The 22,211-nt window shown below is 38.8% G+C and overlaps 2 protein-coding genes across 2 annotated transcripts; both read right to left on the reverse strand.

Annotated features, from left to right (window-relative positions):
• Positions 1 to 2,937: 2,937 nt before the first annotated feature.
• Positions 2,938 to 13,792, reverse strand: LOC122979015 (stromal membrane-associated protein 1-like). Its single transcript, XM_044346169.1, has 10 exons — positions 13,501 to 13,792; positions 11,553 to 11,686; positions 10,010 to 10,095; positions 9,825 to 9,900; positions 9,577 to 9,639; positions 9,402 to 9,477; positions 7,751 to 7,881; positions 7,170 to 7,377; positions 4,340 to 4,677; positions 2,938 to 3,616 (listed from the first exon to the last, which is right to left on the reverse strand). Exons 1-10 carry the CDS (start codon positions 13,616 to 13,618, stop codon positions 3,482 to 3,484), a joined length of 1,365 nt encoding a protein of 454 aa, XP_044202104.1. The 5' UTR covers positions 13,619 to 13,792; the 3' UTR covers positions 2,938 to 3,481.
• Positions 13,793 to 15,079: 1,287 nt separating this feature from the next.
• On the reverse strand, positions 15,080 to 20,437 carry cenpk (centromere protein K). The gene is made up of 10 exons (XM_044346180.1): positions 20,284 to 20,437; positions 19,977 to 20,078; positions 19,824 to 19,880; positions 18,906 to 18,969; positions 18,611 to 18,657; positions 18,419 to 18,501; positions 18,213 to 18,311; positions 17,829 to 17,964; positions 17,658 to 17,711; positions 15,080 to 15,499 (listed from the first exon to the last, which is right to left on the reverse strand). The coding sequence occupies exons 1-10, from the start codon at positions 20,284 to 20,286 to the stop codon at positions 15,344 to 15,346; spliced, it is 801 nt and encodes a 266-aa protein (XP_044202115.1). The 5' UTR covers positions 20,287 to 20,437; the 3' UTR covers positions 15,080 to 15,343.
• Between the last annotated feature and the right edge of the window lie 1,774 nt (positions 20,438 to 22,211).

Consider the following 22,211-nt stretch of genomic DNA (forward strand, 5'->3'; position numbering starts at 1 on the left):
CTCAGCAAGAAAGCAAATAATTGTATTTCCCAAAACTGTCCTTTACAGTAGTAACACAATTTAAAGTATTGATTGATTGACTTAAAGGATGTAAGAAGTTGAATCGGCAAAACTCACTTGAATGTAGGCCTGCTTTACTTCAATAGGGAATTTTCCCAAATTACATTAATCTTTTAGGCTTTCATATCAGTGAAATGTTAAGTGTTAGTCACCTCTGCAACAGTTAATCTGGAGGCTGACGTCAGTATCAGCAGGAATGTTGATGTCTCAGGGTCAAGAAGTCCATTAAGGGGTTGGGGTAGAGAAGGAACATTCTTCACTCGGCTGGCGGACTCTATTCTGGATCAGTGTTAGGTTTGACACACAAGCTGAGAGGAATGCCTAACCTCTTTGCTAAAGGTCTCAGACGCAGTATGGTCTCAGACCTCTCTGTGAAAGTTTTCAAACTGTGCCTGAGTTGCAGCAAGGCGTAGGAGCAGTTGAGAGATAGACAGTGGAACATGACCAAATACACTTCAGGGGCTTTCAGGCCCTGCCAAGCATGAGATAGATGTGATTTTTCATCCATTTGCATAGGTGTGAGTTTGATCCTCCTGTGCAAGTGAGAACAGTCACTGTCGGTCAATTCCCACCATGAAATTACTGTCACTGATGTTGAGCATGCACCCCTCATGGACAGTGCAGGGTGGCTGAAAGGTGGGAGTTTAACAGGTAGGGCTGCTTTGAAGAACCACACCCAAGACAGAAATTCAGCATGAAGACCAGGACATACATATGTGGGCAGGGCTTACAGCGCTTATAGCAGCACTATATGTACAATGCATACTATTATGAAATAGTCAGCTTATAGAAAGAATGAGTTTAAAGCCTCTTGTGAGCTGGGTGGATGTGTACTGTACTGGAACATATCCCAGCATGAGCTGGGTGGAGAAACCCAAACCTAGATGTACTGTTGAAATCCCTATTAACAGACACAAAACTCAGAGTAACTTCCGAGGGAAAGAACTACTGATCAAAACCGCTCAGATGCAGAGTGAGGCACATTTTCCTTAGAAAACTGCTACTGACTGTAAACTTGTAGTATTACTCTGATTTTCCAAATTCTGTAGGTTTGTGTGAACGTGCCTTAAAGGCTCACACTAAAATTCAACAAAAGTGCATTCATTGCACCAGCTATAAAAAAAAGGTAGGAGTGTTAATAAACCGGTACTACTTTCAAACCAATGTTAGGGAGGGGAAAATGGCTTAGTGTCAAGTGAAATTCTCAAACAAATTAATTAAATCATGGAAACTACAAATTAAACCGATTAAAACACAAATGAAAAATACAGTATGTGCATTTTGGCACTGCACAGTGAGCGTACAGCATATTGTGATTTACAGGTCATTTAGGCCACATACCAACTCGGCAACTCCCTTTTCTTTTAAGAGTTAATGCAATACTGACATCAAGTGATGGTTTCCTGTAAATCTAAGAATAACTGTCACTTTGTCAATAAGAGTTTTAATAAGATAAGAGTTAGACAGTCATTTTAAGACCTAAAGAAAAAACACATGTTGCACCTTGTGACAACCAAAACCACACAGCCATTCATCATGCCTGAAATTAGCTCCATACATGCAAGTACTTGCCAAAACGAATCCTTGCATCATAAATCAGCACTCAGTTTCTCAACATTTAGGCAATTCATAAAGACTTTGTAAATGTGTCAGTTTGAGGAAAACATCAAGCAGATATTTTTGTTGATAGTTTAAGGACTGCTCCATTTTAAAAATGTGTTTGAGAATCTTTTCTTCGTAGCAATAAAGACTGAACCAACCATGCACACTTATATCAGTATAAAGACTGAATTATAAAGGCTTCTTGCACGCAAATTACATAATGTGGATGCTTCTATATAGTGATCTATCACACTCAATCTCTACATTGTTTTAGCTCTGCTAACAGGAGCAATTATGATGGAAGATGGTTCAACAAGAGTGCACAAAAAGAACAAACTCCGAAATCTGTTGACCCTAAAGGTCCATCTCTTTCACTCTGTTCTCTCCCAGCAGACAAATGTGACCCACTGCTGAGCAACTGCACACATTTACAGGCCTGAGTGCCTTTTAAGGACGTGTTCTTTCTGTTAAATAAAACCCAGCTCTGAGTAACCTTGTTCAAGCTATGAAGCATTTCTGACCTGCTGGGAATTTCAAAAATGACAATGCTGCCACCTGCAGGGCAGGTTTTAAATGTTTGGTTAGCTTTTGCATGTTGTTTCTAGAATAAGTGATATATTTTGTATCTACAGACCTTATTTATTAACCAATACTATTTGTATTCTGAAATTATAATCAAATCGTTAGAAAGTTGTGGTGTAAGTTGTTTTTTTTATTCACTTTATTTTTCCTCTCTTTGTGATCTGCCAAGAGGAAAGGCTCTTAACCTGCCCTTACAACAGATCTGTTATCAAATTACCAACACACAAAATCTGCTGCGCTAGTTACTGTAGGTTTAGTGACTTCATAGTTAGGCAAATACAACATAAAAGTGGGAGTATCCCAACAAATGTGTGTCTTCCCGTGACCATGACACCAGTCACAAAGACATTTCTTGCTTCCACAGTGGTTTGGACAACATTCTTCAATTGCTCTGTTGACTAAATTGCAACCAAGAATAATCATTTAATATATACATGGTTAAGCAAAAATCATAGTTTTCAGCCCCTTAGTTTAGTTTGTTATGGTTCACACAAACATGCACATAACTTTACTTTTACAATAGAGGATAAATACTGACGCTAACTGATCTGAGAAAGATGAGAATAAGTGAACACTGATCAAAGGCAACATCTTGATCCAGATAGATTAATTAAAGCCATTCAATGACGTCACAAAACCTCACACGTTTTCCTCTATTGTCAACTTGAATCACAAAAGACACAACAAAGCAAATCCTTTATTATCACTTTAATTTTATAGGGGAACCACAAGTACTTTAAAAGAAGGTTATACAGCGCTGTACATTTGGGAGCAGTACTGACAGACTTGATAGTCATATCTTCTCCCGTTAAATACTATTCATTTAAATGTTCTATAATCTTATAATGATACAGTGATACAATAAAAGCTTGTGTAACTGGTCCTGCAGCTTTTCTGATATGTCGATATCATTTTTGTTAGGACTGTTATTTCCTTGTCATTTTTTTTTTTTCCAAAAAAGGAAAATAAAAGTTATGATCAAAAACCATACGACAGGCAGAAACTGCCAGGCTGTAATCCTGTATGACTCCCAATTCACTCACACAATAGAGAGAAAGAGAGACAGAGAAAGGGAGAAGGGGGAAAAAAAAGAGATACAATTTTCATATTCTGAAGGCTGGTCCATGATGGAAATGGACATCAGTTCATAGTGAGGTACAGAGAAGCACAAGATATATTTTGTACTTTCTGCAACTTTGACTCCTTACTCTGCCCGACCATCAATCCCATTGGAGGCTCACTTCCATAACTGAGTGCTCAGAGTCTGGCCAGATCCAGAGGCAGCCCAACCACCCATAGCTGACGGAGGCTGACCGAAGGCCATCTGACCGCCCGCACCGTTCAGAGCCAACCCTGACATCTGCTGGTTCACCTGGGGGTGTTTGAGAGATCAGTATTAATAATCAGGATTAAATCATGGACTAAAACCTGTAGTGGTCAACTGGCCTCTAGCCTTAAACTACTACGAGCTGAAGATTTATTGACGCATCATTATACCAATCACTATCTACATGTTGGATGCTATTTTTACCATGTTTTTAAAAATCTGCTCTCAAAGTTTGGCTCAGACTAAAGCTCTTCCTGTTCCACTGCTACCTTTACACACAAAACTCACTTCTCTCGCTTAAGTGTCTCGTGTTCTGCCCTTTAATAGTCAGAAATCAAATACTGCAGGTCTAAAAAGTACCTAAACCCAGTTTTAAAATCCTGCTTGAGGTGCCATCTAGTGGTTGCTGCAAGCTCTGTCCACACGCTGTACAGTGGAGCTTTTCACATGACACTATTGTGCAATGCATCATCACAGCCGGGTGTGGTCATAAGTGAAAGATCTGACGGAAGTGCTACACACTTTAACCCAACCCATAGAGCAGGTGATGTGTTTGTATTAAATACTTTCAGGCCTCTGAAAATCCTTCAAATGCAACAATCCAAGAATGACAAATACTGCTACTGATCCTGTGATGAGGGGACACATATGCTTCTCTTTAAGGGGCCACAAGCCAAATAGAGCTGTTATTGCAGAAGAACAAGATATAATGTGAAGTCGTTTGTTAAATAATCTATGACAATAGTGCTGTTGATCTGATTGTCATACCTGACCCATGTTCCACTGAGCTTGCTGCCCAGGCTGGATGGCGTACATGCCCTGAGCAGGCACCATGCCTGCAGGCATTGCACCACCCTGTGGTCCCATCATTCTGGGGGCCATGCCCATCACACCAGCGGCGGGCGCATTCCCCATGAAGCCATTAGGCATTGTCATCCCAACCATCATGCCTGGACTAGGCCCCATCATGGCTGCCCCGCTCTGAGCCATCATAGCGCCCATGACAGTTGTAGGCGGCATGGCTGTGCCCATGCCAGGGAAGGCCTGATAACCAGCAGGGGCCTGGACAGGAAACTGCATCTGAGAGGGGCCCATGAACATGCCAGCTGTGGGGGGAAGGAGACATGGAAACAGAGAAACAAAACAAGTTCATATTTCGTTGTATGCGTTTCAGGAGCCTGTTAGTGAATCAGGATTAGAAGTTAGGACAGTTATTTGTGACTGTGTTGGGAAATAAAGACAAGCATCTACTTGCTCCTTGTGGATTCAGTTCTAGTGATGTCACCACATCCTCAAGTCTTAGCTACTACTTGGTGAGTAAAATGTTACTCTAGCTGACAGAAATGATGGCCAGAACTAAAAAAATAACATCTATGTTGTCAAAAATATGGGCTTCCAGATGGGCTGGAAGAGGTTTTATCTGAGAAGAGCAGACAGCTGGGCTTTGGGTGTGTCTGATAACCAGAGATGTAGAGGGTTTCAGCATAGAGGAAGGTTAGCTATCAAACCTCAGAACTTCTTTGGTAAAGACTCAAAAGTGTCTGTAAGACTGAGAAACCACAGCGGTTACTTTCTTTTTTACAAAACGAAACACAGCCAGTAGTCCTTCAGCAGATCCGGAGGTGTAGAGATATGAAATGCCAAAGTACACGTTATCACGAGCTCGTTATCTTTAGAAATATTTCAAAAGAAATCGTCATCAAATGTTTGCATTGTACAGCACCTTGTAACTCTGGTTTTGAAAGGCGCTTTATAAATAAAATTTACTTTTTTACTTACTAATTTAATTCATAATGTCTAATTATTTTCTTGACATGCATATACATACTTTTTTTCTCTTCTTTTCCCCAAATTGTTTTTCATGTATTTCTTTGTTTTTGTTGGATTGTTGTCTACTGATTGGTTAGTTTTTCTGCTCATTTTGTTTGCTTCTTGTTGTCATTTATTTTGTGTTGTATCTTTCTAAATTATGTTAGCTTACTTTGTTTTTCTTTCCCGATTCTTGTTGTTTGTTTTTCTCCATAAGTTGAGGAGAGGTCCATTGTGTTAGCCTGTGGCTTTTTGATCTCTCCTAACACATCTCTTTATTTTTATTATTTGGATTTTACTGCAGTCCTATGTGTGTGCAAATAAAATAATAATAATAATAATAATAATAATAATAATAATAATAATAATAATAACAATAATAATAATAATAATAATAATAATAACAACAACAACAGTCATGTACCAAAAGCTGGCAATGAGTGGTCAGATTTGTAATATCTCTTGCTAATTCTTTGAATAGATATTTCAAAGATGCAAATGAAAATTTTTGCCAATTTTAGACTGCATTTTATTAAGTTAACAGGCTTGTGTTTAGACAACATTTTTCAATTTAAAAAGGTGCACTATGCAGAATTTTCCTAAAAAAAAGAACCAAACATACAATACAACAATAATCCCTCTCAATCATCACTTATGACCCACTAGAAGTGTGTGGCAGTGTATTTATCTACAGAGACGCTTTGCTTTAGAACGTAACCGCCGTGAACATTCAGAAAACAACACTGCTTTGTTCAACCACTGATGCTCTCTCTCTCTCTCTGTCTCTCTCTCTTTCATTTGTGCTCTCAGCTCGCAAAATGGGGTGGTGGTGCAAAATTTGACCATTTTTAACCGCTCAAGAATTGACAAAAACGGTCAAAAATCCCCCCAAAATACCACATTAAGACATCAAGATCTTGAGGAACACCACAAAAAAATCATGCTGTGATTTAGTAACAAAAACATTTGACATTTAGAGTTTTTTGTAAGAACTGCATTTTTCAGCGATTGGATGGCGAGCACTTCTGTTCTGGAAATTGCTCAGAAACCCCCTTATTGTGAATGTACCTAGGAAAGCCACACATCCTCTGAATGCCCTCAGTCTTTGGTTTGTGGTTGTAAAGTTTCATGAGGCTGTGATTATCCTAGAGGTCACAATAGGACATTTTACAGAGTGAGGCGAAGTTTCAAAAAATTGGTCTCACTACAATGAAATGGCTATTATGAGGATTAACATCATCACACATGAAAAAAATTGGGCTAATTGAATCCACAAGAGTCTCAGCTTTCCAGTCATACCAAATTTATGCAATTCAAAGACTGTTTAGGGAACCCAGTGTGCCAAAATATTCCAACCCACCATTTTTAGAATAGGCGAAAATACATTTATACTGCATGCAAAAAACTGCATGGGATTAACATAAAGTGGGCATGTCTGTAAAAGGGAGACTCATGGGTACACCTAGAACCCATTTTCATCTGTCTTATCTTGAAGTGAGAGGTCAAGAGACCCCTTTCAAAATGGCCATACCAGTTTTTCCCTCGCCAAAATTTCTTTTTATTTAGCCCCCTTCCTGACGAGCTAGCATGACATGGTTGGTGCCAATGGACGCCTGAGGTCGTCTAGTTTCATATAATACCAGCATCTTCACTCTAGTTTTAAAACTGAGCCCACTACGGCCTAAAAAAAAACATTTATATTTCTCAATCCACAGAGACAAGTAACACAAATGAGTTACATCATAATAACAGGATAAACTTCTAAATTTCTGAACATTAGGGTCCTTACCGGCAGGAGCCTGCTGGGACATGCTGTTAGTTCCATACAGGGACAGGATGGAGTCCTTGGACAGCGGCTTCTTGGCATTGTCCTCCGTCTTAGTGGTGCTACTGCTGTCACTGAACAAATCGAGGTCTCCCTGTCCTGACCCTGAGCTGGCTGCACCTCCTGCTGCTGGAGCTTGTGTTGGGGTGCTGGCTGCGTTACTGGAGCTCACCTAGAAGGAGGAAAAGGACTCTGCTGTTTAGAGGACACACTGATAAAGAAAAAGTATGAAGTGACAACAGATGTCTCAGATTCACTTTTTAGGCTAAATAAATAGTGAAATGATTGACAGAGAAGCGTTAGCATACTAAATTTGGACTGGCCATTTGATTGGTACTGTAGCAGTAAGGTCATTTATGACAGAGGGAAACTGATGATGTTTCTTCTCTTTCATTTGGTTTCACTGACTCGGTTTCACTATCACTGCCTTGTGGGCTGTGGATGCTGATTTTTTATTTTTTTTACTGCACTGTTAATTTCAGTTTTTTCAACTAGACAACCATTTCTGTTGAGCCTTGGATGAGGGAACCTTTGCTTGGTTTTACCTGAGAAAATTGAGCTGTTGATGTGGATGCGGGGAGGGGGTTGGATACCATGGGGCCAAATATATCCAGGTCATTGTTGTTCTGGCTTGTGCTCGTGCTACCGTTGTTAGTTGATGCAGCTGCCGGTGCGTCTGCGACAGAAAAGTGAACAGACTGGTTTTACAGGTGAAAAAGTAGCTTTAACAGGAAGAAAAACAACACCGTGAGACTCTTAACATCAATTCAGAATGTCTAACTGGTTGTTTACCAACGTGAGGCTTCATTTCACTGAAAATAAAAATCCTAATCCAACATCTAACTGCTGTGAAAAAAAGAGAGAATATTTATTCTGCAATCCACCCTCACTGCCACAGAACTGCCCACACAGTGACAATAACTATTAATATAGTAGTATAATAAAAAAATAAATCAGCTTATGCTTATTGGCTCACTGACCACAGAGCAAAAACAACAGTAAACATGCCATTCTCCTTAAATAATGCCAATTCCCCTCTAAGCCAATTGGTAACATAAATAAGTAATCTTTTTAAACAGTAAATGCTGTAATGAAGTATCGACATCCAATCACAGTCTGAGCTACCTCATTAAATAAATAGATGGACGAGTACACTGACAAATGGACAGATAATCAGGTGTACCTTTACCTGAATGTTTGATCACAAAGGACAAGAAATATCGACAAGAGCACAACTTTCTACACATCAAGACACAACTAACTGCTATTTGTACACTGTAAGAACTACTGCAACAGATCCATAAAAACCAAAATTATCTCTCCACTAGAGTTGGGAGATATGGATTTAAAGTAATATGCCATGTCACTATATGTTTGGGATGCCTGTGCTGTGCTGTAGGCAAGTGTGATCATGTGTTGCCTCTTTTTTGGTGAGACAACAGCTACACCGCTTCCTCTAGCTGCCTCACAAAAAAAAAAAAAGCCTTGCAGTGGTTCACAAAGTGTGTAAAGCAGCGGGAGGAATTTTATACTTTCCTTTTAACAGGAACTTAAAAGAACAACAGACTTCCTTACAGCTCTGACACAGAGAGCGCGCTGCTGCCTGTTAGTTGAAAGGAACAGGGGCATACAGTCATAGTGCTTCCTTTGTTAGGCGGGTGCTGCACGACGAGTAGCAAGCAAGAAAGGTGACGGTTTCTCTCTAATCCGCTGTTTGATCCATACAAGCTGAGTCGATCAGTTTACGGTGACAACTCGGCTGAAGAAGGAGAAAGTCACAGTTTGATGCAGGATCACGACACGTCAGTCTAGTTAAGTCGTCCCCTGCTGTGAAGGTATATAATCTCAGACACAGCTCGATCATGCTGCATCAAGCCAGAGGTGAAACGGAAGCCTGCACCCATCATATATATACAGTGAAATGACTGTATACTGTGGTTCCTAATGCCATATACATATTAAATATCAGTGTGAAATATCAGAAGCTTGATCAAGAATTATGAGGCACCTGAAGTCCACACAAACTCCAAACAACTGGCTCAATCATTTTCATCTAATCATTTATTAGATGAAACTTTATTTAGGCTGATTCCATAAACAATATCTCGGTCTTAGTCAGCAGATTTTTAGGGCAGCTTTTTGACAATTATTTTTGTCCAGTAACATATGAACAGCAAAGATATCAGAAACACTCACCAAGGCCTAGTAGGTTCACAGCGGGTTCTGAAGTCTTAGCGGGGCTGATTTTGGGGGCTGGCCTGGACTCTTCACTCTTTAAAAGAAATGTGGTAGTTGTGATAAGTAGGACTCACTCAGTATGGGTGAAAAACAACGCTGAGGAGCATGTTTATGCAGCTCTACTCATACTTACTTTGGTGTAGGATGACACCTTGCTCCCTCTGTCAGGCTCCCTCTCTTTCTTACTATCTTTTGGCTGAAAAAACAAAAAAAAAAAAAAACTCAACAGTGAAGAGCAGGCTTGAGTACACAGGAAAGTGTACACTAGCTGAAACCAGTTGTCAGTAAATGTGTGTACACTAATTCACTGAAAAAACACCCTCAAAGTGAACAGTAGGGAATATACACAAGAAATTATAGAGAAAATGAAGTGAAACATACACTGCTCCCATTGGTCACATTCTTGCTGTAGTATTTCTTCTTCTCATATTTATCCCTGATGAAGAATTCCACTGCTCTGAGGTCAGAGTTAAGGGAGAATGAGGTGTCAAGCAAGCCAAAATGAATTACTATATATACAGTTGGACACTTTTAGGTTCAGTGTGTCTGCTGATAGTGAAGGATACTGGTCTGTTTGAGGTCTTCTGAAGTTTTCTGGAAGGTTGGCCTCATAAAGCTGCCTGGCCTTGGTGTTACCCATGTCCTGTATACTCTGAGAAAAGGAAACACAAAGGGTTAAACAGAAGACAGAAACTGTTCATATAAGCTGAAATATTTAAAAGGCACACTCCATTGAGTTTACACATGATGATCAGCTTGCTCATCACGAGGAGAACTACTCATCCTGTGAAGACAGCGGTATAACGTCTGTGGCTCGAGCGCAGCTTTCTCATGTATGAGAAAATAACCCTGATGATGTCATAAGGGTTATCTTGGTTTGGATTTAAGAGCTTGAGTCTTTGTTACAAACTGGGGGTGTGGAGTTTGTGACAGGTGGGTGTCTAACAAGTAGCACATCAAACGGGATGGGGGGTGTCTGGGAGCATTCACACCATCAGGCAACTTTAGACAGTTGTGAGATTGTTGAGTTGGTCGTGTGAGGGTTAAAAATACAACGCACTTAAGTCTCTCTCCACTTACAAATGTGTTTTTTATATTGTTACTTCAGCTGGATTGTTGACCTTCACTGTACACAATGATGTATATGCAGAGTTTAACGCTAGAAGACTGTTTTCACATTCATCTACTGAAAGTGCAAATTTCTCTGTGCTCATTGAAAATCTGATTTTAAGGGGTGGGTCTAAGAGCAGGATTTTGTGACATCACAACTAGTTGGAAGTCAATAGCACTTTACAGAAGTGTGATGTGAGAACCTGAAGAGTGGGAGACATCTTAGTAGAAGTTAAACCTTTGAATATTCACAGATTCTGGAGTTTTCCAAAGAGGGAGAAGGAGTAGATGTAATGTAATAAGAACATATAACAGGTCATTTAACTTTTTTTGTGCAAAAACCATATTAGTACAACTGGGCTGATGTATGACATCAATATTTGTTTAACTTTACCATCACTTCCATATTAAAAAGCAGCAAGTCAGATACATTGGAAGTTTCACAAAAATGTTTCCCAGTTGTAATTATGACTCAGACCTTCAAGTGAACAGTAATTTGAAAGTTGAAAACTAGTCATTATGGTAACATCCATATGACTATATAATGATATATGAAGTCAGCATACTGAAATACCCTGTCAAGTTGCATTATGGGACACGTAGGATCTAGCATATTGGAAGCTTGACCCACACTATGGATTTAAAGTTAGGATGTCTCGGCCTCTGCTGCACAGAATCTGAACGTTCTGTTTTTCATCTGTCTCTCCCCAGTCCATCAACTTTATTGAGGTGCAGTGCTAAATTATTGGGAGTGCCCTTTAAAAAGGAAATGGAAATTTGCAATATTGTCACAGCTCTATGGGATTAAAAAGAGAAGGCTGGTGGTCAATAGAGGACAGATGTGCACAAGTAAAAGGATGCTGAAATCAACCTGCTTATGTCCTATAAAACAAAGCCTTTGAAATGATGTTTCACCAACATTACTTAAATTAATTTAGGACTGAGGTGATAAAAGGCAGGACATAAGCAGATACACTGTCATTTTCTGATACACAGTACCTGGATTTGATCTGAGGTCCATTGGTCCAGGTTGACTGATTTGACCCTGGATATGTGTACACCCAGGTTCCTGTGGATGCCAGCACACCGGATGCAGATAAATACTCCCAGATTCCAGGATGCCCATCTTGGACCTGATAAAGAAAAAAAAAACATTGTGATTTGAAAATGGAGAAATGTCTGAAGAAAAAACATAAACATGAACAATCTTGTAGTGACTTAAAAGTGCCAAGAACAGTCTCTGCATTCTTTACCAATGAGCTCACATGAAAGCCAGAATCAATTTGCCACACTTCTCTGAACGCTTGTAAAAAAAAAACACAACAAAACAGGCAGCTGAGCTGGAGGTGTTACAGTTTAACTGGTGTTGAATCAACTGGTGGTTTCCACGTGTGTGAGGCTGTTGTTGCGATGGTGATCTCAGGACGCTAGAGGAGAGGACTAAGGAATGTAGGTGACTGTGTCAATGTCTGTTCAAAACACTGCAAATATCAATGAATCGTTCAAGTTGTTAGCATCGTAATCTGATGTCAAGTGGATCTGAGAACTGTTTAATACAGCACACAAGTGAAACATAATGTTACATGCATCTCATACTCGGCTCAAACGCAGCAGGGAGTGAGCAGGAGGTAGAGCTTGCGAAGTGTGATCGACCAGATTAACTTGCAATTCATCAGCCATCAATCATGTTTTATATGAAAGGCTATTTATTTCTCTCACCACAATATTCTACGTTATTCATCACACTCATTCATTGGAATCAGACATCACTAGACTTCAGCTTTCATTCTGCAAACAGGAACTGAAATTAGAGAACCTTTCACTGCATGCGTTTAAACACAATCACGTCTGATCAGTACTGTTGTCTGTCCTTATAACAGGTCACATTATTAGGTTAGTCTAGTTACCATGTAACAAGACACAAAGCTGCACCGTACTGTTAATGTAAATCTGTAGGATTGACACTATTATTGTTATTTTTCCCTTTACATCTTTACGCCAGAGTTGGCATGTTGTCTGAGCTGTTATGTTAACTATTTGATTGGTTTCACTGATGCAAGATGTAAAAGGCAGCCAGTATTACTTGTAAAGATACATGATATTATTGTTTAAACAAAAACAACTCTTGACATTTTTCCCCAAACTGGATAAGAGGGCAGTGAGGGCAGACAGGAAACAAAGGTCCCTGGCTGGAGTCGTACCAGGGAAGTTGCAGTTCGGTGGCATGTGCAGTGACCATTCAGCTACTGGGGCATTACACTGTTTGACTATATTATATAACACTACAATTCACTCAAGGCTAAGGTGACCAAGTTCACACCAGTGTTTTTAAAAGCATCCAGGTTTTATTACTGATTACTGATTACTAATGTTAATATCACAGCCAGCTCTGGGACTCGTAGTTTCATGTCTCTCCTATTGCCTCGATGTCTCCGTGATAGACTTTTTAAGACAACAGTGGTAATACGTTAAAACGTTCAACGGTCCAGTAGGTCGTTACCTTAATGTATTACCTCATGTATGTTTGTTCAGACGAAAATGAATATTCCAGTAAACCGTTTCTATTGTAATGTTTCAAAAGACACCGAGAAGACAAAGGTGATACAGAGAAATACATCCGAATTTATTGTTTATTAATGTTTATTTCCTGGTTAGTCGACAAGCCACGCCTACGACACATCTGTCTCACGCACGCGAGTCCCACCAGTCAAACTGTAACAGAGGCGGCGGAGAGGTAGAGCTTATGTAGATTTAGAGAAGTTAGCTTGCTAGTTAGCCACTTTGTTTAGCTTAAGGGGAAGAGATGTCAGCTGACACACCAGCGAAGTAGCTTAGCCTTGCTTAGCTTAGCCGACGCAGATGCTACATAAACACCAGATTCTGAGTGAAACTGCGAACTTTGTGTGGTTAAAAAAAAGAGAAATATCCGTCAGTGTGAGTGTTTTACCTTTCGCCTCGCAGTCGGCGCAGTACTTGTTGTCTTCCTCCCTCAGCATTTTGGACAGGATGGCCTGGTGCTGCTCGTTGAGTTTCTGGGCCTTCTCTCTCTCCGAGCGGGTCGTCATATTTACGGCTTAAACTGGACTTACTAAATAAAAAAGAACTCTACTTTAATCAGTCGGCAATCGAAAGAAGTTTCTGATAAAAGAACATAATCAGAGGAGCGAGCGCCTCCGACTGGGATCTGAAAACACCCGGAACCGGAATCCCTTCTCCGCCCACAGGGATTGTAGCGCTGACGCGGCGACCGCACTGGATTGGACGACGAGTTCTGACGTTGTATGACGTCAGCTTATGAGTTGCTTATGAGTTAACTTTTAACAGCTGTTGAGTAAACTGTCACAATTTATTACTGATCATATCTACCCTCAGTTTTTATTACTTTGGAAAAATGTATTGTTTGGATTCACTCACTTAAATCTCTGCTGGCAGCTCTATTTAATTCATTTGTTTACTATTTTGACCAAATTTTATATTCACAAATCCAAATTCTTAATCAAAAAGCCAAACTTTTCAGAGCTGACTGTTAATATATCAAACATGCCTTCAATCTCTTAATGTACAAAGAAAAAAGCTGTTAAAGCTTATAACCATTGTAAGCTTTGTAAGATCTTTATTAACTGTTTTTTTTTATTACAACCTTCAGTCCTCCTTGCATGTTTGTGATTGTAGACTCAAGTTGTACACACAATGTGTGTATACAACTTGTTGTATACTTGTTTCAATAAAGCTGTTTAAAAAAAGAGTTAACTCTTATATGAAAAAATGCTCCTCAAACTTTCTTCATTCCAAAAAAAGAAAGCTACTGGCATGATGTTTAATTCACAAGCATAACTTCACTCCTCACAGGCTTTTTATCTGGAACAATAGATATATTTTGTATAAAAATAAATCTATTTTATAACAGTGGTTTTGTAATAATATCTTATTATGTCAGTTATTCAACCAACATGGTCAACTTTATTCAACTCTATGGTATCTCTGTTCCACCAAAGGATTTCTCAGTCATCTTTGATGCTGTCCCCTCGGGTATTATTTAGCTTTTTAAAGCCTTTAAGAGAAATGGCAATCACCCTATACTGTTAGATGCAAGTCAGTCACGTAAGTTGTACGTTTTATGGGGAGCTCAGAGAAACACTGGTATATTTATTTTGGTCCTGCCTGTATACAAAACAACTTGTACCTTTTGTTTTCAGTCAAGAGTGAGGGACAGCCAGTAGGCCCTGGTCAGAAGACCTCAGTGACCTACTGGCGATATAGGGATAGAAAAGGTCACAAATGTACTCAGATGCCTGTCCATGCAGGGCTATATACATGAAAACAAGAACCTTAAAATGAATCCTAAACCTGATGAGAGGCCAATGTAAAAAACATAAAATAGGTATGATGTGAGTAAAAAGTTCATCTCCTATAGATAATTTAGACGGTGAAAGATGCCTCCTGGTCACCTACAGCATTACGAGAAGATCATTGACGATCCGAATTTTGAGCTTTTGCCTCGGAACACAATATCACATCACAACAAATGCAGTTACGGTGTTTAATGAACATTAGGAACATACAAATGAACAAAATCTACATATTTACAGTACATCTCATAATGGGGTATCTGACTGTTTCAGAGAGTCAACTTAATGAAATTCTTTTAAATGAAACTGAATTTTTAAGGCCAGTTTAACGTAGCTGGTAAAACAGCTATTTGTTGTGGAAACGCTGCCAATGAGCTGACACTCTCTAATTAGAAATACAGGCAGATAAGTGGTGCTTGAGATGCTTAATACACCACTGCCTCAGCAAAAGTCTTCCAGGCGGATCTTGAAGTTATCCTCTTGGTGCCTCACTGCAATACAGTAGCGGAGCAGCATCTCTATGTACGGTGGCCAGAAGGTGGAGTCTATTGTCACGTAGGGGTCATGTGGTGTTTCCAGGGCCTTGTTCATCAGCAGCTGCGGGGCACAGAAGACAGCGAGAGACGGGGGTTAAGGTAGTAATGGGGAAAGATGATATAGTCATCAGGTATACAGAGAGATGTCCTACATTTACACAGGGACCATTCAATAGATTTTGAGTTGTATTTTTCCTTTATCTGACAATACACACTGGAAGCAAAGGAAATAGATAAAATGTGACAAAAGTGCTGTGCCACATTTAAAGGATAGGTGAACAATTTTTCAGGTGTGTCTTAAAACAACAGTCAGGTGTCCATATAAACACTGAGAGAGGTTTTCCTCACTGTAATCATCCTTCCTGTTCATACTGGCTGTTAAAAGATTCCCTTCAAATGTGCTTTCAGTGTAAGTGATGGGGGCCAAAATCCACAGTGTATCCACACAGTCATTTTGTGCAAAAATACATTGAAAAGTTGATCTGAAGCTTATATGAGGCTTCAGCAGTCTGAGTTAGTCATATCAAGTGCATATCTGCCACATTTACAGTCTTTTTAGCACCTCTTTGTGTTTCCTCAGACAGTGTTTCCCTGTTGAGCTGCGGTGGAAGTATAGTAACAAAAAGAGGGACTTGACAGATATCTACTTGATTTGACTCATTTGGATGCTGAAACTTCATATTAGCTTCAGATACACTTCTAAATACATTTTTGTACAGAAGGAGGCTTGTGGATTTTGTCTCCCATCACTCATATTGTAAATGCATTATGAAGGGATCGTCTAATGGTCAGAATGAAGAGGAGGGATGATTATGGCAAGAAAACATGTTTTAATGTTCATCTGGGCAATTGACTGCTGTTTTAAGACAGACTTATCCTTAAATACAGGATGTTTATGTGTACGTGGTATGTGCCATGGCCACCAGGACATTAGATCTGTGTTTAAGAAGAACTTTTATATACATATTACAAAATGAGTTGCTGACTATGCAAATCTTGACACCTTGAAGCAAATTGTGACTGTGTATTTACTTCTGTACTCTAAGGGGATGTTAGGGATGGGATTATAACTAATTACTACATATTTATATAGAAAATACAAACAGTTACAGTATAGCTTTTGTTTATATTACCGTCACCACTGCAATAACTAATAACAAAACACAGATGGGAGCTTTTCCTTCACCACAATTAATTAACTAATTCACATTAACGATGCTCTGGTACCAGTAAACCAGCATACAGAATACCAAGGGCTTCTGGAGACGGCTGACATAAAAGATACGCAGCTGTTATTAATTTTATTAATTACAGCTGTGCTTTTCCTGCTATATTTCAATATGACTGCAGTGAAAAAGGCTGTATCGAGACCTGCATCCTTCAAAGAACATAACACAGTCACTACCATCAAGCACTGCTGTGTGAAGTATAGTCAACAAATGTTTTAAAACTATCTCAAAAGGTTTTCATCTTACTGTATTTAAGTTATTATTAAGATTATGTTGTAAACCAAGACAATTTACCCCAAAAAATTGAACCATTAAATGTTTTTTCAAATCAGCTTTGCAAAAAAAAAAAAAGAAAACTAGTAGAAGCAAACTTATCAGGATATGAGCTCCATAAACACTGTTGCAATTCCTGCTGTTTGTTGACAGAGGTCAATAACCAAAGGTATCTATCACTATCACTGACTGTAGTAAAATCAATGATTTGTCCCAAGTTGCAAGGACGCTGTTCATGGAATAAAACACATTGCTGGTGAGTTTTTCAGATGTCACTTTTGATGCTTTGAACACAATGAACAAAACATTTTTTTTTTTTTTTTTTTTTTTTTTTTTTTTTTAAATTGTACTGTTGTGTCTCAACGACTAATATCACAAAACTTAAATGTAATTTAAACAAGCTGCCTAATTAAGGATCCACCAGATGTGAGTGGATTTTTCTGTTATTTGGGTAAACTGAGCATTTTGCATTCATTCTTATCCTGACAGAATAACAAACATATTTAAAGTATAACGAGGTGGAAGCTGATTTTTGAAAAACCTACAGATTTTTAAAAAAAAGAAAATAAAAGAAATAAATAAATAAAAAAATCCTTCATCAAAACAAAACCTTAGTGGCAGACAGCTATGCTTAACAAAGCTAAGTAAAGACTGCTTTCACTTAAAGGAAAATGAATTTGACATACAAAGCTGATTATGTGGTGCATCAAAACCCACCTCCAGAATTTCATGGAGTGAAATCAAGTCTTCATTCAACTCCTGGGGAGCGTTCTGTAAATAAAACCAACAGATGTTAAGCTACACGGGAGTAATAACGACACAGATTTGGCCTGTAAAACAAGCTGCAAAAGCACAGACGACCATCAGACACAAATCAGGTCACTGCACCTTCTTCTTCTTGTTTGCACTGAAATCATTCTTAGGAACAGGAATGTGTTTCTCCAGGATGTCTGCCAGACACTCCATCAGCCTCTCCTGGTAGACCTTCATTTTCTGGATTTTCACCTTGGTGTCCTGTAATATACTGTGAAATGTCAACAAACACACAAACGTTTAGTGCAATATTCAGAATTTTGAGAATTCTTCCAACATATGTCATTTGTCATTGTTTTTATGAGTTTCAAAATGTTTAATTTGAGTATATTCACATTTATTCATCTCAGCAGAATGGCATTATTTTTCCAAGTTTCTCTTAAGATGCTTTGCTGCCCTCCAGTGGAGATACACTACTTAAACTCCTGTGGTTCAGTGTGTCTTTGCCGTCACACTTACGTTTGCTCTGATAAATTCTCCTTTTCCATTTGAAGTCGTTCCAGGTGGTCATTGACAGCTGCCAGCACCTGTTTCTTCTCCTCTAGCCACTTCTGTTCACTGAAAAACATCGACATGAAACTGATGAAATGTCTCCTCCATTCACCTCTGAAAAGCATCGGTAGGAAGTTATGGAAAACCTCCACTCAAACTAAAAGGTTACTTACAGTTCTTTAGTTTCTCTCAGTTTGGCTCTCTTGGCTTCATAGCAAGAAACAACCATCTCAAGTTCAGAGCACAGCTTGAGCATCTGTGGAAAACAAAGAGGGAAGAATGGATTACACGACTGGAGCGATGCATTTAATTTGACACTTCAGGAAAACACATTCTTCAGTGTTGCATTTCACACAGAGACGTACCTCCTCGTTCCCAGCTTGAAGTAAAACTTCAGAATTTGCCGCCAGCACTGCAAAGAGCAAAATAAATAAATACATAAAGTGAAAATGATATAATCTCAAGTTACATGCAGCAAATATACAATGTGAATTTGATTTGAATTTGTGTGGAATCACAATTACATATAATCAGGGATGTTTAAGGCACCAGCAAAAAAATCAGGTGATTAGTGTCGATTTATGAAAATCATAATTCAGCTGTAAACAGTCATATTTATTTCATATTTATCGGTGTTGTATTGTTAACGGGGAAACTTACATTTAGGCTCCACTGTCAGCCACTGCTTCAGTTCAGCTTCTGTTGCTATCAGCCTGTTTACTGACTACAGAGATTAGTATTCTCAACAAACAGAAGAAAGAACCGCACCACATTTATGATATCAGACAATTAAGTTATTAATACTGCATTTATAAACCAAATAATGCCACATTTTGTAGAAAAACAAATGCCCGTAAATGATTCTCAGTGGGATTTCATTCTTATAGATGACGGTAAAGTTCCTAATGCACATGAAATCAAAATTCAAGTGACAGAAAAGCAACAGAAAAGATAACTGAAACTGTCATTAATATTCCTTTGTTATGTTGGTTTGGGGAATCTATTCTGAGCAGCATTTAGTAAATGCCACAAATAAAAACCAGTCATTACCCACAAAGTATTCTAGACAGACATTTACCACTCTGTACAACATCTATGCAGGACCACAGGACTCTGCCAAACTCACTCTGATTACTGTCTTGTGCTTCAAGTCCTGCGGGTTTATTCTTAACTTCTGAAAATCAACATTTAGTTTTTGTGCACCTGACAGTGAAATTATCATCAACACATCCTCAAGATCAACAGTCTCGATAACCCTGGACAGTTCAAGACTATGATCTCAAACCGCCAAACCTCACTATGCAATAGTTTAACTCTGCATATGTTCTTTTTACTCTGCATCTCAACATCACTGCAAATGAGGGAAACATCAATGATTTTCAAGGCTTTCAAAATAAAAGTTTGAATGAATGACGATAGAAAACGTTAGATAGATAGATAGATAGATAGATAGATAGATAGATAGATAGATAGATAGATAGATAGATAACTTTAGTAAGATATACAGGAGAAAACACAGTGTTACAGCAGCAACTTGACATAAATAATAACAATGACGTAGGTATGAATGAATCTCACCTGTTCTTGTGGATTCTCACAGAAATCTGGTTCACTCAGTATAATCTCATTCTGAAGCTGCAGCACAGAGAAACACAGTCAGCAGTCTGTAACATTACTCCTGCACATCCAGAGTCTGTTAAAGTCAAAGGGCAGCGTGGATCATGAGTTTACCTTTTCCAGCTGAACAAACTGCTCCTCACACAGGTTCATCAGCTCGGTCTGAGCAGCCTCTGACAACTCTGCTACTGCCTGGTCACTCGCCTTCACCTCAGCCTGAACATGACAACACAGAAACGATTGTGTTTTGAATAAGTTAACGTTACTGGTTGTAGCTCGTGATGGTGAAATGATGGTTGAACTGATATTCATTTACGTAGCAGCGCCTGGATTCTCGGTAATAAACGCGACAACATGGCGCAGTGAGTTATAATGTAAGTATCTGGACAACAGAGATAAGCCAAAGGACTCGTAGTCTTACCATAGTGAGTAAATTTCACTTGTTTTCCTTCTCTGTGCTGACAACAACAAACACTTCCGTTTCAAAATACCGCCAACATCGATGACGTCTCGTCTGCGACAGAGGGGAGTGTTCAAGAGCGCTAATGCTGCGCAGGACTGCGCTTTAAATCTCCTCCTTCTCCTCCTCCTCCTCCCCCTCCCCATCCTCTCTTTTCTGCATCCATTCTTCTTCTTCTTCTTCTTCTTCTTCTTCTTCTTCTTCTTCTTCTTCTTCTTCTTTGGTTTTACTGGCGGAATAAAAACCAACGTTGAAAGTGCATGCCGCCACCTTCTGTATCGGAGTGTGAAACATCATGACTTTAAACAACAAAAACTAACAAACAAACAAACAAAAAACTTTATGAAGAAGTTATATTCCTTTGAACCTGTAATTGTTTGTCTCAAACAGCCTTAACAACCTTTGATGCTCCACTTCCTATATCTACCAGCCTGCTGCCCTTCAGTTTTTCTCTTTCTACCCTGAACTTCTTCTCTTCTTCAGTTACATCTTTTTTCCTACATTTACCTTAATTACTTCTCACTCTTTTGTAATAATCTCTACCCTTGGTGTCGTTATTCCAGATTTCCTGCCAAGATGTCATTACTCCCTAATGAATTAGTGATTCAGTAAATCATTTTTAGAGAGAATGACTTTTAAATGGTTTAAAATGATCTCTGCACAGGTCTTTTAAACTGTTCACAGTCATGTAGATTAAAAGACCAGAAGACCAAAGAACAAATAGCCTACCTTTTTTGAGGGAATGGGTAACTCTTGCTTTAAGGATGTCATACAGATCTCGACTGGTAAGTAAGTAGAAAATTATTGGTTCCCTCAGTTTTTTGTTGTAACCAATATGAAAATACACAGTTATGATGAAGCATCTTCACAGAGATGCAGAATAGGGCAATGAGGGGCTTGTTGTTTTCTCTACTTAATAGACAAAAATGCTTCTAAGAAAGCCTCCCGACCCTCCTGAATAGCAAATTAAAACAAAACTAAAACAAAACATACATTTAGATGGATTAAATATAAAAGACATGTATAATGGATACACAAATAAACTGTACCCAAGTTCAATTTAGAGGTACTTTACTTACCATTTTCAGCTACTTCTACTTCACTACATTTCTTAGGGAATAACTGCAATTTTTTTTACTCTGCTACATTTATTTGACGGTTATAGTCACTAATAACTTCCAGAAAGATCCAGATTTTATGTACAAAAGCACATGATCATCATGTCCAATATAATACATTGTTAGAGAGTTAACTACCCAACATATAAAGTACCAAAGTTAACATCAACAGTCTGCTTACATGTTGGTGAAATAACTCAGTAGGATTATCCTACATTGTACCTTTGATCGTAAGTTTTGCCAACAATGGTTTCACTCAAGCAAGGTTTTAAATGCAGGACTTTTACTTGTGCAGTAATTGAGGTATTTCTGCATAAAAGATCAATATTCACTTAATACCTCCACATAGGGTCATATGAATATTATGGAAATATGCTGCTAATTTCAGAGTCCTTTATGCATTGCACCCACCAGTCAGGTCCACTGAGGGAGCAGAAGGTGTCATTATGGATTCAGATTGTGTTGGTCAGTAATGCAGTGTTGTGCAAAAGGATGAAAACAGACACCAGTGAGCTACTATTATCCTGAACATGGGTTCTAATAAGTCTAATGAGACATAAATGCTGAGAGTCAGAGGAAGCAGACCTGCCTACTGCAGCCTGCATAAAGACATGACAACTGACTTCTTACCAAAATCAAACTCAGCTACCAAGAATTCAACAGATTCTCAGATCAAAACAAAATTCAGTGTTTTCTTGGGCGGAAACATTACGTTACAAACAACATTATGATGAAAGCAGTAAAAAATCTGTCAGAGCAGGTCAGAAGCTG

This window comes from Thunnus albacares, chromosome 3 (assembly GCF_914725855.1).
Source record: "Thunnus albacares chromosome 3, fThuAlb1.1, whole genome shotgun sequence".
NCBI classification, from domain to species: domain Eukaryota; kingdom Metazoa; phylum Chordata; class Actinopteri; order Scombriformes; family Scombridae; genus Thunnus; species Thunnus albacares.